The sequence below is a fragment of the Vulpes vulpes genome, chromosome 13, assembly GCF_048418805.1.
Source record: "Vulpes vulpes isolate BD-2025 chromosome 13, VulVul3, whole genome shotgun sequence".
Lineage (NCBI taxonomy): Eukaryota > Metazoa > Chordata > Mammalia > Carnivora > Canidae > Vulpes > Vulpes vulpes.
The window spans coordinates 95,425,059-95,444,068 of NC_132792.1; the positions used below are offsets into that span (position 1 = coordinate 95,425,059).

The 19,010-nt window shown below is 41.9% G+C and overlaps 1 protein-coding gene across 18 annotated transcripts in view; it reads right to left on the minus strand.

Annotated features, from left to right (window-relative positions):
• TMEM241 (transmembrane protein 241) overlaps positions 1–19,010 on the minus strand; it is a 123,565-nt gene that overhangs the window by 80,316 nt on the left and 24,239 nt on the right. For 14 of the 18 annotated variants that reach the window (XR_003236183.2, XR_011996750.1, XR_011996751.1 and 11 more), the window contains one exon: positions 9,165–9,246. The exons of the other annotated variants lie outside the window; for them this stretch is intronic. Coding sequence is in view for 11 of the 14 variants with exons in the window: in XM_072735083.1 (XP_072591184.1) it covers positions 9,165–9,246 (82 nt within the window). In the remaining 3 variants the exon portion in view is untranslated. The remainder of the gene's footprint in view (positions 1–9,164; positions 9,247–19,010) is intronic. 18 annotated transcript variants of the gene reach the window in all.

Here is a 19,010-nt window from a genome sequence, read left to right on the forward strand (position 1 = left end):
TTCAAGTACACTGCAGGCCAATTCATTTAGTTACTTAGGGGCACAGTTTGCAACTAATTTATCCTTAGACTCCATTAGCTTAAAATACAACATCTTTTCCATGTATACTACTGGAAATTTTTCTCTGGTTGTGAAGAGAAACTGGTATCTATTACCTAAAGTCTTTCATTATTCCCATGCTTTCCAGAATGGAATTTCAAGGCCTTGATTATTATTTGCTCAGGTGCTGGGCCTGAGTGAGAACAGTTTCCTATAGAAAATCCTGGCCCTGAGCACAGGCACGGCCTTGGGTCACTCTGCAGACGCGGATGCCTCCCTTTTTCAAGCAGGAATCCTGGGTCAGCTTCTGAATATTTGTGAAAGAATGTCAATCCCATCTTCATGTAGGTGTGGGCTTAATCTACAAGACAGGATAACTGCACTCCAGGCCTGACCTGCTGGCTACCCAATTTTTATCAAAATCCTGCAGGTTGGAAACAATGCTCCTGGAGGGTTGCCTCAGGGCAGTGAGCAAAGGGAGTCAGATAAGCAGGGTAGCAGTTTTAGCCTCAGACAACAGCTCCTACTGAACTGATCTATTTCATCATGCATCCAAAACATAGTAAGAATCCTAGAAACTAGGTTGTTGCTGTGTTTGTTATAAGGGTGTTGTTGAAGAGCCTGCCTCACTAAATGGCCTAGTCTACCTTTTATTGAGGACTCAGAACCTGAGGGAAACTTTGCTGTTCTCCAGCAATGACTTCACTCTTGTTTTTCTTTGGACTTTTTCAATCAGAAGATACTGACACACCACGTTACATTAGTTTTGGGTGAGTCAACATTGCTCTATGTTATGCTATGCTCGTGACAGGTGTAACAGGGACTTCCACTCTTACAAGTCTTATAACCTTTTTATTTGGCTACAGAATGCTGAAAACTGAATTCAGGGCCCAACTGTATTTATTTTGTAGGCTACCACAGCATAGGTTTCTATGTGCTAAGTCTTTCTCTGGCCTCATCTAGTTCTTTTATTCTGTTTATAGGGACACCTGGGTGGCTCAGTGGTTGAGCATCTGCCTTAGGCTCAGGGCGTGATCCTGGGGTCCTGGGATTGAGTCCTGCATCCGGCTCCCCATGGGGAGGCTGCTTCTCCCACTGCCTATGTCTCTGCCTCTCTCTTTGTGTCTCTCATGAATAAACAAAATCTTAAGAAAAAATTGTTTATAAAAAAAAATGTCTATTTTGGGGGAGTGGCTCCTTCAGTTAAGCTCTGACTCTGATCTCAGGGTGGTAAGTTCAGGCCCTAAGTTGGGCTCCATGCTGGGTGTGGAGCCTACTTAAAAAAAAAAAAAAAAAAAAAAATATATATATATATATATATATATGTATGTATATATATCTTTCTTATTTTAATTATTCTTTTAAGCCACGATTGATCCTTTCTGGAAGATGGTGAGGTACTTGAATAAGTATATGTACATATACATGAATACACTCACAAGTTGACTTGCATGAGTTAAATTTAAGTGTTTATTTACATTAATTTTTTTTTAAGATTTTATTTATTTATTCATTAGAGGCACAGAGAGAGAGGCAGAGACATAGGCAGAGGGAAAAGCAGGGTCCCTGCGGAGAGCCTGATGCGGGACTCGATCCCAAGAACTCGGGATTGTGACCTGAGCGGAAGGCAGATGTTCAACCACTGAGTCATCCAGGTGCTCCTATTTACATTAATTTTACTATTCTGTCATTATTCAGCAAAGTCCCCGAATGCAGAGGACCAGACTCCCCTCTTGCCAGTGTATCTCCAGTAGGGGTCTGGAGGCCATCTCTGTCCTTCATTTGTTCATCACATAAAGTAGCTGGCCTTGGTCCTAGGGGCCTTGTTGTATAAGAAATGGACATTTTAAATTACCAGGGATTCCTCCACCTTGGTGAGATGCCTGGGAATAAGAGAAGGCCCAAGGGACAGCAGCTTGCTCCAGCTCATTCCCTTGGGGGCATGAATGTACAGGCCAGAACAGAGAACAGGCTGGCCTGCTCAGTGAATCTCAGTGAATTGTTATTTTTCTCACACTTTTTTACCCAAGTGCATTGAAATGAATGAGTTAAACCAAATGTGCATACCTACAACACACAAAGAAATTCTGAGTGAAGCAAGTGAGAACCTATTATCCCCTCCTCTTCATAAATCCTCAAGAAAACCTCTATCAGAGTCTGAGTCCAGGGTTTTTAAACTAAATACATTTTTAAAATTGAGGTAAAATTTACCATTTTAACCATTTTTAAGTGTACAGTTCAGTGGCATTAAGTACATTCACACTGTTATGCAACCATCTACCAACCTCTATCTCTAGAACTTTCTCATCTTGCAAAATTCAAACTCTGTACCCATTAAATACTAACTCCTCATTCTCTCCTCCGTCTTCCCTGGCAAGCACCATTCTACTTTCTGTCTCTGATTTTGATCATTTTAAGCACCTCATAGAAGTAGAATCATACAGTATTTGTCCTTTTGTGACTGCCTTATTTCACTTAACATAATCTCCTTAAAGTTCATCCACAGTGTTACATATGTCAGAATTTCCTTCCTTCTTAAGGTCAAATAATATTCCATTGCATTCCACTGCATGCATATGCCACATTTTGTTTATCCATTTCCCCATCAATGGATACTTGGGTTGCTTCCAACTTTTGGCTCTTGTAAATAACGCTGCTATGTATAGGGATGTGTAAATATCTGTTCAACTCCTGCTTTCAAACCCAGAAGTGAAATTGCTAGATCATACAGTGAGTCTATTTTTAATTTTTTGAGGAACCATCATAGTGTTTTCCATAGCAGCTGTACCAGTTTATATTCCCAACAACAGTCCACAAGAGTTCCAATTTCTATACTTCCTTACCAACACTTGTTATTTTCCGGTTTTTTGATGACAGTCATCCTAAGGGGTGTGAAGTGGTATCTCATTATAGTTTTGATTTGCATATCCCTAATGATTAATAACACTGAGCTCAAAAAGCCCATCCTTTCATGGGCTTATTAGCCATCTGTGCATCTCCTTTGGAGAAATGTCTTTTCAAGTCATTTGGCCATTTTTGAATTGCGTTGGTTTTCGTTGATGAGTTGAGGGCCTATCTCTAGATTCTGGATATTAATCCCTATAGAATGATAGAACTAAAACAATTTAGTAACAAGTTAGATGTCATTTAATCAAGGGAAAACAATCCTTAGATTAGGGGAGTATGGTACCTCAGAAGCAGTGGAGCACTCTTCCCAAGGAGTGCTGGGCAAGAATGAGTTTTATGAAGCATTAGAAGTGGCAATGGGGAAATGGTATGATTGGCTGGGATTGCATATCTGGTTTTATTTAGGAAGATCAAGGAACAAGGAAGTAAGTACAGAACCCAGAGTTGCATTGGTATTTGGGGATTAGAGGTCTGGATGTACTGTTTCTGGTCAAGTGGAGCATTTACAGGAACACTAAAGTTTGGCTTGCTGATGTAGCACTCCAGAAAGGAGGAGCTCCATCTTGAGCCTAAAAATGTATTTCAATATCCCTTATTAGATAAGTAATTTGCAAATACTATCTCCCACTCAGTGGGTTGCCTTTTTACTCTGTTGATAGTGGCCTTTGATGCACCAAAGTTTTTCACTTTGATGAAGTCCAACAATCTATTTTTTCTTTTGTTGCCTGTGTCTTTGGTGCCGTATCCAAGGAATTATTGCCAAATCTAATGTCATAAAGTTTTCCCCCTCAGAGCCCTGTTTTAATAAGTCATTTTATAAGGGTTATGGAGAACATCATCTTTAAAGATTTATTTATTATTTAGAGAGACAGAGCAGTGGAAAAGGGCTGAGGGAGAGAATCCCAAGCAGACTCCCTACTAAGTGCAGAGCCTGCTGCGGGGCTCAATCATACAACCCTGAGATCATGACCTGAGCTGAAATCGAGTCAGATATTTGACTGAGTCACCCCGGCAACCCCAAGAACATCATCTTTATTTTTTTTATTATTTATGTATTCAGGAGAGACACAGAAAGAGAGGCAGAGAGAGAGGCAGAGACATAGGCAGAGGGAGAAGCAGGCTCCCTCCTGGGAGCCCAATGTAGGATTCGATCCCAGGACCCTGGGATCACCACCTGAGCAGAAGGCAGACACTCAACCACAGAGCCACCCAGGCATCCAGAGAACATCATCTTTAGATAGAGCAAGAAGATAACTAAAATCCAGAGTAAGGGTTTACTATTTTGCCACTGAGCCTACACATTAAAAAGTTATCCTTGCCAACAGACTCTGGCCCTTGCAAATGAGCTCTGGTAAGAAAACAACATGAAAGAGGAGAGCTGCCTCAAATGGTCAGTAACATGGAACATTAGAGGAAGAGTCTGCATTTTACATCAACAATGACATTCTTTTCCTTTGCAGATCCAAGTTCCTTTCTGTAATTTTAGAGCCAAACAAATGGGGAGGGGACTCATGGGCTCCAGTTTGCTTAACTAATTTGCTCCATCTGGGTCTAATTATCCATGTGTATTTCCTCACCAACACCCCATCCAATCTCCATCACAACGTGTGGAGTGAATGTCGTGCCCACGGAAGACAAACCCTGACAAGCAGTTAGGAAAGGACCAAGATCAAAGAGATGGGTGAGAAACCAGGAGCGGTCCTGTCAAGATGCCCTAACTTAAGTTTACAAAGTCCTGCAACTACTGACCTTGGCTTGCCCTGAGCAAGAAAACGACATGGTTTGCACAGCCAGATCACCAACACCAGGATGGCCTCTTACTGGCAAGCTCATGTCTGACTTTGCACATGTGTTCTAAACACTTACCACCACAGGATTTGAGGCAATGGTGTCTAGATGGCCAGGCTTTGGTTGGAAAATTACAACAAGAGTATTAATGACCGGTCAAGGTCATACTGACCCTCCAAAGACCAACACTCACGCCATCAGAACCATCATCACTGTGACCTTATTCAGCATAGGATAGCTGGAGAAACTGACCCAAATTAGCCCAAGTAGAAGGGACAGCAAATACACACTTCCTCTCCACTCCCCTCAACTCAGTCCTCATGGGCTGATCTCCCCTGGCTGATGTGATTTATGGGGGAAAGAGGGTAACTTTTCAAGATGAACTGTTGTGGTTGGACAGGCTTGGGTTTGCACCTCCACTTTAACATTTATGAGTTGTTGACCTTGGCCAAATAATTTGGATCTCAGTTTCCTCATCTGTAAGTGGGAGTAATTAAGTCTGGCTTCATATGTCATGAAGAGGGACAATGGAAAGTGCCCAACGCATACTAACACCTCAGGGTCAGGACCCATACCTTATTTGTCTTTAAGCACCTCATACAAAGTAGATCCTTGACAAATATTTGCTGAATGGATAGCCACGAGAATAACCCCTTCCCTTAACTCTTTATATCATTCGGTTGTGAGGTAGAAAAATCAGTAAAGAATTCTCCCTGCTGTGCCTTTACAGAATTAAACCTGCTTCCTCTTAGGAGTTGCACAGTCAGAAGAACAGAGCTTCAAAATCTTGTCAGATAAAGGAGGGCTTTATGGAGCAGAACTACCTCGAAAGTGTTCTGCATAACAATAGGCCCACGGCTTTTAACTGAGCACCTTCCCCCAATTCCTTGTGGACTCATTAAACTGACAGCTTGGCACCAGCATATTGATGCCTGTTTTCTATCTAACACAAGCTGTATGAGTGCCTCGTGTTTAACCCACTCTATGAATTTGTAAGCAACTATGTAAAAAAAAAAAAAAATCAGAAAACAAAGGAGAGATGCTGGGTTATTATTTCACTAAAAAACAATGAGTGTCTCTTTCCTTTGCTCCTCCCACCCTAATTGGGTATATTTGGGTTTTGGTTGTTTCCCTTTGCTCAAAGACTGAATTGCAGCAGCTTCTATTTACCCTTTGAAGAAGGCTGTGCTCTAGGTCAGTGCCACTCAATGACAGTACCAGTCAAATAAGGAGCTTGAACCAAAAGGTACATCAGTGCACTCTTCCTTCTTCAAAAAGTCTTGCTATGGGGACACCTGGGTGGCTCAGTGGTTGAGCGTCTGCCTTTGGCCCAGGGTGTGATCCCAGGGTCCTGGGATAGTCATGCATTGGGCTCCCTGCATGGAGCCTACTTCTCCCTCTGCCTGTGTCTCTGCCTCTCTCGCTGTGTCTCTCAGGAATAAATAAATAAAATCTTTAAAGAAAAAAAAAAGTCTTGCTATAAAAAAAAAAGCTCAACTCAACAGTGTGTTTAGTGCCAAAGTTGATGTACATTCTGGCACAACCTCCTTATGGACAGGTAACAAAAAGCTCACAGACTGCCACCACATGTGGATCACACTTCGAGAAGCATTGTTCTTGGTTACAGAACTCCTCATCTGCCTGATAATGTACTGTGCCGACCCTTACAATGGACTTCAGAGGCTACCTATCATCCTTATCCCTTCTCTTGGTAAGGCATCCCAATATCAAGGATCTGCTGTTTCCTCTCTCAGTCTACAGGATCTGGGCAGGGATCCTGTATGACCAGGGCTGGCCAAACAGTGCTCTGAATCTCTGCAGCCACAGTGAATGGTTCTGGAAGACTGTAATCCAGGGCCGACCAATCAGCATAATTCCATCTTCCTGGTTAGCTTTCCAACCTAGGAAGGGCAGATGTCCAGCTGATGTATATATATATTTTTTTAATTTTTATTTATTTATGATAGTCACACAGAGAGAAAGAGAGAGAGGTAGAGACATAGGCAGAGGGAGAAGCAGGCTCCAGGCACCGGGAGCCCGACGTGGGATTCGATCCCAGGTCTCCAGGATCGCACCCTGGGCCAAAGGCAGGCGCTAAACCTCTGCGCCACCCAGGGATCCCCAGCTGATGTATATTTAGGGTGAATCCTGGGACTCCTGCAGGCGCTACAAGGAAAGGTCTCTTTCCATTAGACTTCATGTTATAAGGATGTGAGCCCAGAGTCAACAACACCCATGAGAGCCTGGCCGTGAAATGGAGCAAAGACAGAGCAGAACTAAAAGACAGAGAGACAGAAACTGGCTTCTTAAGCATGTCATTGGAACCTTTGGATCAAGCCTGGCTTGATCTACAACTTTTCAATTACATGAACCAGTTTCCCTTTTGCTTAGAACAAAAGGGAGCTTTCTATAACTTGTCACTAAAAGAGTCTAAAGTTATGTCTGATTACCCTGGACTCTTCTAAAATCCATATGCATTGGCCCAAGAGACATATCTGAAAAGACAAAAGGTCTGGAGTCAGAGGAGCTGCCACTAGCTGGCACCAGGGGCAGGTTACCAAGACTTTCCACACCTGAGTCCCTTCCTCTGTCAGGTGATTAACATTTGCCTCATCCGTTGCCTGTCAGGTGACTGAGAATCACATAAAAAGATACAGAGGAAATCACTATGGAAACATTCAAAAAAGCACCGTACAAACAAAAAATATTGTTATTATTAGCACAATAGTTATTCAAACTTCACAATTCTGGCATCTTAATTATCCAGTTCCTATAAGAAATTTTAAAAGGCTTTGAACAAGAATACATTGTTTTTCAAATAACATAGGGGGCAACAAAAAGAGAGTCAAACCAAGAAACATATGGCTGGTTACCAGAGGGGAGGAAGGTGGGGAAGGTAGATTTTATAGGTGATGGGAATTAAGTTGTGCACTTGTGATAAGTACCGGGTGCTTTATCAAGTGTTTACTCACTAAATTCTACACCTGAAACTGACATTACACTGTAGTTAACTAACTGGAATTTAAATTAAAACTTAAAAAAAGGGGCAGCCTGGGTGGCTCAGCAGTTTAGTGCCGTCTTCAGCCCAGGGCCTGATCCTGGAGACCTGGGATCAAGTTCCGCATCAGGTTCCCTGCATGGAGCCTGCTTATCCCTCTGCCTGTGCCTCTCTCTCTCTCTCTGTCTATCATAAAAAAATAAAAAATAAAAACCACTTTAAAAATGCATTGTTTTTATGAACACCTGTGTATTCTGCTACACGAGGGGGAGCGCCCTCTACGGGCCAGAGGGCATAAAGTGAGGCAGCAGACCCAGAAGCCAACAGAATCCAGAAGGGGCAGCTGGAAGCTGGGGCAGGTCTCAGGTTCTGGGCTGAGCACCAATATGTGCTGTGGGTCATTTGCTGGGCCCACCCAGGACGTTTCTCTCCCATTGAACACATCATCCCAATGACTCAAGTGTATGAATCATGAAAGAAAAATGATGATTTAATTTAGAAATTACCCCTGTAACTCTCAACTGCTATTTTGCAACTTCAGGGTTGTCCTAACAATAATGCTGTGCAGGTAGGCAGATTTTGTGTTTGTTTTAGTGTTTTGTATCCGAGACCTAAGGGACCAACATAACAACAAACTTTGCATAAAAAGACTAAATTGCTTCACAAATTTCACATTTCTCCAAAAGTCAGAATACAATCATTTTCTCAGAAATAAAAACAATATGAGCAGTCAGGGTACAAGACAGGAAGAAGCATTACTGATTTTTAAACCTCGTTCTGAGTCTCTGGTCAACGGTAGTATCAATGGACTCTTTTTTGATGGGAAAATAACTAAATTTTTATATTTTCATATAATGTAACTGGAATAAGTTATCCTTTACAGTTCCCTCCTTTGAGGAGCCCAAACCTGGGTGGCTAAAAAAAAAAAAAAAAAAAAAAAAACCTGGGTGGCTGCGGTGGGAGAACAGGGGGACACTTGTTTTACTAGTGTCGCCATGTACTGGGTACCGATGCTTTGCAGGGTATGTGCTGAGCCCAGCACCCCTCAGTCCACGTCACCAATGGGCAGGGGTACATTATAGTTCCTCAGAAGCATGGAGAAGGCTGAGCCTGCTCACCCTGCTCCCGAGGACAGCCTGCATTCAGGCAGAGTGGGCTGACCCTGTCTGTGTCAGGCTCCATAAGTATTCCTTCTTTCTTTCCCTGCACCTCCATTTATGCCTCTTCATCTTGTAAAACAAGTTGGCCCAACCCAGTTATTTGGTTATCCTCAATCCAGGGAGAAGCGCATAAGGCCCCATGTTGCTCTCCAATCCGGCTGTATCATTATGAAAGTTGATTCTGTCCCCTGTTGATCCAAAGTGCAGTAAGTTAAAAAGCAGAGGGGAAGAGGAAAGAGAAACTGTCTCTCTAAAAAGTCTCTAACACTTACCAGTTTGGATAATGCTCTGGAACCAGCATAGATTATACCCACAAACAGCACCGAAGCAGGAAGCCACATTGAAACATCAGATCTGGGAAGAGGGAAAGAGGCCATAATGTTTCTGTCATCTTCTGTCCGAATGACCTAGTTGGAAGGCATGACCCTTTGGATGTACCAAATATGACGATGGTGCCTGTCTTAAAATCTCTGAGTGACCCATGGAGTGTGACATGGTCTGTGCCCACTGACAGTGAGGAAGGCTGACAAAGCTATCCAGCTACAGCCTGCCTGTTCCCTGTCCCACGACAGGGCACAGACAAGCTGGAGATGGAAGAGGGCTTCCTGCAGTTCAGGAGAGAGAACAGATCTGATTTTTTTTTTTTTAAGGGGCAGTGAACATTATTCTTTGGATTTTAAGTAGCCAGAGGGCTTTGAACTCACGCCCAATTATTAAAAATTTAAAAAGACTATTTACCTAGGCAATATATCAAACAGCTCCATGGAACTACAACAAAAGAAAGCAAATGTCAAAGGACAGAATTTTTAAAAGAATGCTAGAACTCGAACTGGGTGGCCATGTGCTGACGTTTTCCACCGTTAACCTGAAATCTCTAAGGACTTCAGAAGGGTGCATTTCTTTGATTCCGCTGTGGCCCCACCCAAAACTGCTTTTCTCAGAACAGTTTAGATTCTTGCTCTCTTGAAGAAAAGCAAAATTCCAGTTTTTACATAGAGCCCTGATCACGGAGGTTGCAACTTGCCACTCCCATCCGTCACCGACGCATTTGGTCCCTAGAGTTATTCTAATAATAGATAGAAATAAATGAGACCATTCCAGCAGAATTTAACATAATAATCCCAGCTAACTCAATGAACCACTCTCCTGGGATGGTGCCTGTTCAAGAAATGTTCTTTATTAACTTTATTAGCATGGGCAGGCACTCCATCTGTGATCAGACCTGCTTTTGTATGCTTCCCAGCAAACCTGGTGTTAAAATGTCTCTAGTCTCTACTGGGGCCTCCAAACCCTACTTCCTGAATATATTCATTCAGCAAATATTTATAGCAATTTGCAAGGTGCTGACAGCACCAGAATTATTATTAACAGCAGCATCACAGTTAACATTTACTGAGCACTTGCCACAAACAAGGCACTATGCTAAATGTTTTCTATGCTGTGTCTTTAAAAAATCTGCACAGTGTGGGGTGCCTGGATGGCTCAGTTGGTAAAGTGTCCAACTCTTGACATCAGTTCAGGTCTTGATCTCAGGGTCATGATTCCAAGCCCCATGTTGGGCTCCACACTGGGTATGGAGCTAGTTTAAAACACAGCACAACAACTTTATGAAGAAAATATTATCATTATTTCCATTGTGCAAATGAGAAAACTGAGGCCTAAAGAGTTTAAATAATGTGCCTGTGGTCAAAAAAGCTGGTAATGGCAAAGCCAGAATTTGACTTCAGGTCATCTGACTCTAAAGCCCTAGCTTTAAGCCACCCTTTCATACTTTGCCCCCAAAGACCTCATAATCTAATGGGAGACACTGACCTATATAAAATAAGCTAAAAACACAGCATGATTTTGCTCTGGTAGCAGATCAAACAGCTAATTACCCAAGGAATATTCTCTGTTCTTACTAGTGCCACTGCAATAAGACATGTCTGTACTTGCACCCAAAAGGCAAACAGAAAAAGGAAGATGCCATTCTCTTTCCTAATGGGTCAAGGAGAACATTGAACCAATTGCTCTTCTTCTAGGAAATGGCTTTCCTAGAAGGAAAAGCTCAGAAGGGTCAAGGGAGACTGGATCCAGGCCCCTGGTCCGCTGAGCACCAGAAGGCAGCCCAGAGCACTTGCCACGAGGAGCACAGGTAAGGCGGGAAGTCGGGCACTTTGTGACATAGTGTGCCTAGCTGCTGCAGGCACAGTACTCTGGGATGTGAGCTCAGTAAGGCTCCAGGCATCTGTGCTCTGCTCCTTCTTAAACAAAGAAAACACCTGCCCAACCATATGCTCCAAGAGACATCAGGGCATTTGAGTGACCATGGATGTGAAAGAGAAAACATGGCTAAGGAAACACCTTGTATTTTAACCTTCTACCCTAAATACAAAGAAATGATTTTAACTACAAAAAACAAACACAGATCTAGTAGAACCAAAGAGACTTCTGGGATATGTTACAGAGCAGCTGTGTGAGCATTTGGATTCAACCATGGCACTATGACCAGGAGCAGGGGCACTGATGCATACGTTGTCCACAATCACCTCATTCAGCACTCACCTAGGTGGGCAGAACCAAAGCAACGTGCACTAATGGGGAAATTTCGACACCTGCAGAAGCAGTTGGTTGCCTGACCCTGTCTTGCCCCTCATGAGCTCTTATCAGAGACAGCTGCCTCCCTCCTCCACACACCAACAAAAAAGTATAGCTGCTATTGAGAGGAATAAATATGAATCATTGGGGACAGTGCTGCCAAAACATATGGGCAAAACCAATCTGAAAGGATGGGGCGGGGGCAGAAAAATAATTAAAAATTGAGAAGAACTGTGCATTCACATTGCTCCAAAGTATCAAAGTTCTCATTCCACTGAAAATCACAGGGTACATGTTAAGTGTAGTTTATGCAAGAAAACACTCGAGGGAACCCAGTAGACAACCCATACACCATGAAAAAGCTCTTCCATGAGATTAGCAAACTAGTGCACATTTATACATCTTAAATCAAAATAGAGTGTTTTCATCCAAAAATGACTTCTTGATTTATCTTTCAATTAACCCATTAATTATCAGAGCCAGATACTATATAATAGACATATTATTAATGTGTCTCAAATCAGCCGTAAGTTTCACAAAGGTGGGAGTCCTGTGTGTTTTGCTCATATAAATAAAACTCAAATGTTACACGGATGAATGTTTTAAGGAAAGTAAAGGACTAAGCTGTACCATAAGGGTATCTGATCGAGTAAGTGAGGATAGGGAAATCTTCCTCTAATAAGTGATATTTGAGATAAAACCCAGTTAGGGGCGCCTGGGTGGCTCATTTGATTAAGCGTCTGCCTTCAGCTCAGGTCATGATCTCAGGGTCCTGGGATCGAGCCCCACAACAGGCTCCCTGCTTAGCTTCTCCCTTTCCTTCTGTGTGCTCTTTCTTGCTCAAATCAATCAATCTGTCTGTCTATCTATGTATCAATCTATACAAAAAGAAAAACCCTCAAAGTTAAAGTGGGTAAAGGGTTGGGGTGGGGAAATAGAAGAGATACAACATTCCCACCTTGGTCCATTACTCACAGCAGTAAAAGTCTCTTGAGGTTCAGTAAGACTTTGTCACAAGTCTGTTCTTCACTAGCTATTCATTCCTAAATTCTTTGCAACATCAATCTCGTTTAATTTACACACCAGCAGGAGAAATAGGAAACAGACTCGCAGTCACAGGTGTGCATGCTGTCTCCCTCCCAGAGAGGACCTGCTGCAGAGAGTATAGTCCACGGGCAGGTGAACATAATTTGAAGAATAGTTTATACTTGCTGCTTCAGATTCAGAAATGGGATCTCTGGCCCACAAGGTTCCCACGACTATCAGTTAATATGCTATGGTAACATGGACAGGTCAGGCCTAGCAACAGTTACCTGGGGTAAATAAAATGCATGACAACTGAGTTTCCCATACTTTTCCAGGCTGTGTGGAGACAAGGTGAGGACAGAACTACAAGGCAGTGCTTTCTTGTCCTTTTGTCATCTCATGAAATATTTTGTTTTTAAAAGATTTATTTGGGGGATCCCTGGGTGGCTCAGCGGTTTAGCGCCTGCCTTCGGCCTGGGGCATGATCCTGGAGTCCCAGAATCGAGTCCCGCATCGGGCTCCCTGCCTAGAGCCTGCTTCTTCCTCTGCCTGTGTCTCTGCCTCTTTCTCTCAGTCTGTGTCTCTCATGAATAAATAAATAAAATCTTTATTTTTATTTTTTTTAAAGATTTTATTTATTTACTCATGAGAAACAGAGAGAGGCAGAGACACAGGCAGAGGGAGAAGCAGGCTCCATGCAGTGAGCCGGACATGGGACTCGATCCAGGGTCCCCAGGATCACACCCTGGGCCAAAGACAGGCGCTAAACTGCTGAGCCACCCGGGCTGCCCCAATAAAATCTTTAATAAAAAAAAAAAAAGAGATTTATTTATTTGAGAGTGAGAGAGATAGAGCACACAAATGGGGGGAGGGGTAGAGGGAGAGGGAGAGAGAGAATCCCAAGCAGACTTGCAGTGGAGCCCAATGTGGGACTTGATTCCAGGACCCTGATATCATGATGTGAGCTAAAGCAGAGTCAGTCACTCAACTGATTGAACACCCCCTTGAAATAGTTTTAGAAAAATATTGGGCCCGTGAGGGCTCAGCCTGGGCAACTGACTTCAGCTCAGGTCATGATCTCAGGGTTCTGGGATTGAGCCCCACATTGGGCTCCCTACTCAGCAGGGAGTCTGTTTCTTTCTCTCTCTCTGCCTCCTCCCCCATGCTCATGCTCTGTCTCTCTCTCAAATAAAATCTTTTTTAAAAGCAAAAAATATTTCTTCAGGACAGAATGAAATTGTGATTTTAAAATCCTAGTTAACTCTGCTAAAATGGACGATTATTTTCCAGGGAGATTAAGTGATGGAAATTATACCTGGTTCTGGGCACTGAAGAGCATAACCTTATAACATGCACATGGCTATCCAGATCTTTGGGAATTATAAAGAGCTCTCTTTGCTGCCAAGGAATGTTCCAGCAGTCAGCTGAAAAACTTTAGTCAAGATCTAAGGGATGGACAAATTTCACACATTTTCCTGGGCTGTGCCCTTTCTTCTAGGTCAGGTCATCTAGGGCTGGAGGTATGTAGGTGACCCCTAAGGGTCACCTAGGTCACTATGCGTGAGGGCAGAGGAAGGACACACAAGAATAGAGCTGTGCATGGCACAATACTCAATAAATGTTCTGGTTTTTCTACATATAACTCCAAAGACAGAAGCCATTAGGGAAGATTGATAAATCCACCTACACAAAATGCACTGGCCAAAAAAATACCATACGGAAAATCAAGAGATGAGATGCCTGGGTGGCTCAGTTAGTTAAGTGTCTGCCTTTGGCTCAGGTCATGATCCCAGGGTCCTGAAACTGAATCCCATGTTGGGCTCCCTGCTCAGTGGAGAGCCTGCTTCTCCCTCTCCCTCTGCCTGCTGCTGCTCCTCCTGCCTGTGCTCTCTCACTCTTTCTCTGTCAAATAAGTAAAAGTCTTTTAAAAAAATCAACTGGTGATTAACAAGCTAGGAACAACTATTGGCAACATAGAAAACAGGCTGGAATTTCATATTCTTAATGTGTAATGAGTATTTACAACTCAATAAGAAAAAAAATCAACTCCATAAAAGAAAAATAGTGGGCAAAAACCAGGTATTTATGTGTATGTGAATGTATGTGTGTGTGTGTGTGTGTGTGTATTTCACACACACACATAAGACATACAAATAGCCAAAAAATATGAAAAGTTACATATATATACATATATATATATACACACACATACATACTACTTTGTTACACTTACCAAAAGCTTTAAAAATATGCATACTCTATACAGTATTTAAAGGCAGTTAAAGTTATCCACAATGATGTTTGCATTTATAAGGAAAATAAAACTGCATCTGGCCTTATGGTTGGTTATCAAGTGTGCCAAGCACCCTGGGGCTTGCTATTGCTTACCCACCTGGAACCCTCTCCCTCCAGACACCTGCGTAGCCCACTCTCTCACATCATCAGACCTCTGCTCAAAAGTCATCTTATCTGTGAGTCAAGTAACCACCCCCATTCCCATCCACTAGAACACAGACACACACACACACACCCACACACATGCCTATTCCCCTACCCGGCGTCATTTTTCTCTAAACTCACTGCCATCTGTCATATCATGTACTTCCATTTTCCTTTGTTTCTTGTCAACCAGAAGGTAAGCTCTATGAGGGCAAGGGTTTTTGACTGTTTTGTTCACTGTACACACCCCCCTACACACCAAGAATAATGTCTGCTATATATGCTAGACACTCAAATATATGCTGAAGGAATCATCATGTATTACTTTGTAATTTAAAAAGAGATTTTCCCTTCCTTCTTTAGACTGATAGAAGGGAAAACAACAGTAACAAAATATACCATAAAACTCCAGGCATGACCCTAATTCACATTTCTTCCTATGCTTTTCTTAAGCCCTTCAGAGACTTTGCTCTGAACAGAATTGCCAGTGTTTATAGCTACTGGGTCTTTAAGGGCAGGGATGAAAGCAAAAAGTACGTACATCCTACCATTTGCCTCTTTGAATTGGCCCTAATGGGGAATTCTAACAATAAGCAATAATCTTTTTTTTTTTTTTTTTTTAGATTTTATCCATTTATTAAGAGAAAGAGACAGAGATAGCACTAGAGTAAGAGAGAGGTCAAGTTAGGGAGGAGAGGGAGAAGCAAGTTCCCCACTGAGCAGGGAGCCCAACGTGGGGCTTGATCCCAGGACCCCAAGATCATGATCTGAGCCGAAGGCAGATGCTTAACTGACTGAGCCATCAGGTGCCTCATCTTCTCCTTTTACTTTCTGACAGTTTTTCTTTGTAAAGTTCTTTTCTTTGTCAATTGTTAATGTTATCTGGCTTATTGGATTTGTTTTTAAAGCTCTATCCCCGAACCCTGGGATTATGACCTGAGCTGAAGGCAGATGCTTAATGACTGAGCCACCCAGGCGCCCTGCAGTAAACATTTCTAATAATCGTGTTGTAACCTATAACTGTGACAACAGGAAACTAACTGAATTGAGAAACAAACAAACATGTTTTCTTCAATAGACATGAACTCAGAAACTTGTATGGAGGCAGTAATTTTGTTTTCTATAATAATTTGTCTCATTTTCTTATTTAAAAAGTCATACTTATCCGTGCTAGAAAATTTTCAAAATACAGATAATCAAGAAAAACATTACAATTACAGCCCCACTACCCAAAAACAACCACTGTTAATACCTTGCTAGGTCTCCCTCCAAACAGTGCCCAGATGCACATATATGAACACTGCCACAAAAATGGAATCCTGCTGTACACTGGGTTCCATAATCTGCTTAACATCTTTCTGTGTCAAAAAATCATCACTGAATTATCAATAATTGCCTAATAGGCTATTGCTGCACACTGAAGTTAATCCTCTTTTCATTATTTTAATGCAATGACCGTTATCCTTGAATATACTCCCTTTTCATATTCATTTTTTGCACTATCAGGACAAATCCCCTGAAGTGGAATTGCTGTTCAAAGATACATGACTCAAAGTGCAGAATGCCTTCCAAATAAGTTACCCTGATTGCACTCTCTGCTATGGGCTACATGCTTGTGTTCCCTCGAAATTCGTATGTTGACATCCTAACCCCAGCATGATGAATTTGGAGGTGGGGCCTTTGGGTCATGAGGTTGGAACCTTCATGATGGGATTAGTGCCCTTATAAAAGAGATAAGACCATGCTTTCTCCCCACCCCCAATCTCTCTCTTCCTCCCCCTCTCGTTCCCCTCCCCCTCCACCATGGAAGGATACAACAAAATAGACAAGAAAAGGTCCTCACCAGAACCTAACCATGCTGGCACCCTGATGTTGGACCTACTAGCCTCCAGAACTGTGAGAAATCAATGTTTGCTGTTTAAGCCATCCAATCTCTGATATTTTTGTTATAGCAACCTGAGCTAAGACTATATATGTATATATATATATATATTCCTATATTATATAATATATATAAAGTCAACCACTGCAACTCTAAGATTCTACAATAGCCAAATACCTGCATATTGGGAACAAACCAGACACATACCACTGAATGCATCTTTTCTGCATCTGTAATTTATAAGGTGGCACCACCTGGGCCTTCCATGCTGGTTTATTCTTTCATTGTCTATGTGCCAACAAAGGGGGCAAGACGGAATTATATCCTGAGATGCCCTGGAAGAATCTTGGGTCTCTCTCTGCAGCACGAGGACCTCTGGGGAGCTGCTGAGCCAGGGAGTGTGTGTATCTGTGTGCGCAGAGAGGCATCTCACAGCAACTCCTGGGGGAAAGGACTATTTGTCATGGGATCTGCTTTGAAAGTTGTGGAGATACATAGGTTTTCTTACATGATTTACAAGCACAAGTATGGCATCTTGTTTGAGTCTTGGGCTTGTTTGTTTTTCTGTTTGTGCACACTCTTCTGTCCCTGTGAGCCCTGATGAATAAAGCATTTCACAATAAGCTAACAATAGTCTGTTGCCATGAATTAAAAAACTGTTGTTATTGAGATGAAGGCTAATTAAATTAAATCACTTGTTTTTCAAATAGAGCATGCATTATGGAAGGAACATCTGCTCCCTCAAAACACTCAGAAGTTTATCTGTTCATGGGTGCCTAAATGGCTCCTTGAGCTGAGTTCTGAAAAATTCTCTGCGTTATGCTGACACCTAGTGGAGCTAAAAACAGATTCCAAACACAAAAATACCACGCCACAAGATGGGTTCAAGCAGACTATTGGCATTACCTAAAACAGTAATACTTCACAACTGTAAAGTCAATATTTGCTTTACAGTGTACAAGGACTTCTGCATACATTCTTCTTCATTTTCTTTTGACTTCTACACATATTAACTCCCTACTTAAAGCAGATGCCTAAATTTCATTTTGGGGTGGGGGCGTCCATTACGGGTGAATATGATTCTCCAAGAATTTTACTCAATGTTCTATTTCCTACTATTCTTAGACATTTCCTCCTTCATTCTTTATTCTTCCTCTGACTCATAGCGGGTCAACTCCCTTGACAAAGTTCAGTCTTAATGTTACCTGAACTCAAGAACCCTGTGATGATACAATTTTTCACAGTGCATAACTTGGAATAAGAGTCAGCAAACTATGGCCCATGGGCCAAATCCCACCTGTTGCCTGTTGCTGAAAATACCATTTTATTGGCACACAGTCACACCCATCTGTTTATGCGGTCTGTGGTGGCTTTCCTGCTACAAAGGTAGAGTTAAGTTGTTGCAAAACACTCTATGGACAGGATTCAGCAGCAATATGAAGTGTGGTCGACACTAAAGTGTGAGTTCAGTAGATTCCTTCGCATTGGGTGGTATGGGCATGACCTGCAGCCATTATAAAATTATAAAATTTGAAGGTCCAAAACTCCTATCCCAAGAAAGAAAAATACCGTATGGTATTTAGAATTATACATGGAGTCTTTAAAAAAGGAAAAACTAAAAAACAACAAAGACAAAAACTCAAATTCACAGAAACAAAGAAAAGAAAGGTGGTTGCTGAGGATGGGTCAATAGAGGAAGTGGATAAAGGGGTGCAAACTCTCAGCTATAAGATAAAGTCTCAGAATCTAATACATAAAATGGTGATTATAGTTGATAACACTATGTCATATTATTGAAATTTCCTAAAAGAGTAGAACTTAAATGTTATCACCAAAACAAATAAATAAATATGTGATGTGATGGATATGCTCATTAACTAGATGGAAGGAATCTTTCACAATGCATACGTATACTGTGTTACCATAATGTACGCTTTAAACATCTTACAATTAAAAAAAAAATCTTACAATTTTGTTTGGCAATTATACTTCAATAAAGCTGAAAAAAAATCTTGTCCTTCTGCCATCCCTGGTCTCATGGGCTTTTCTCCTGAAAACTACCATAATCACCACACAAACACCAATCAGATTTTATTCAATAGTATGTCTCTTCAGTGGCTTTCTGTATCTTTCCTGAAAATGCTTTGGAAGCTGGTTTTATCATTCCCAAAAAGTAATTCCTACATATACACAT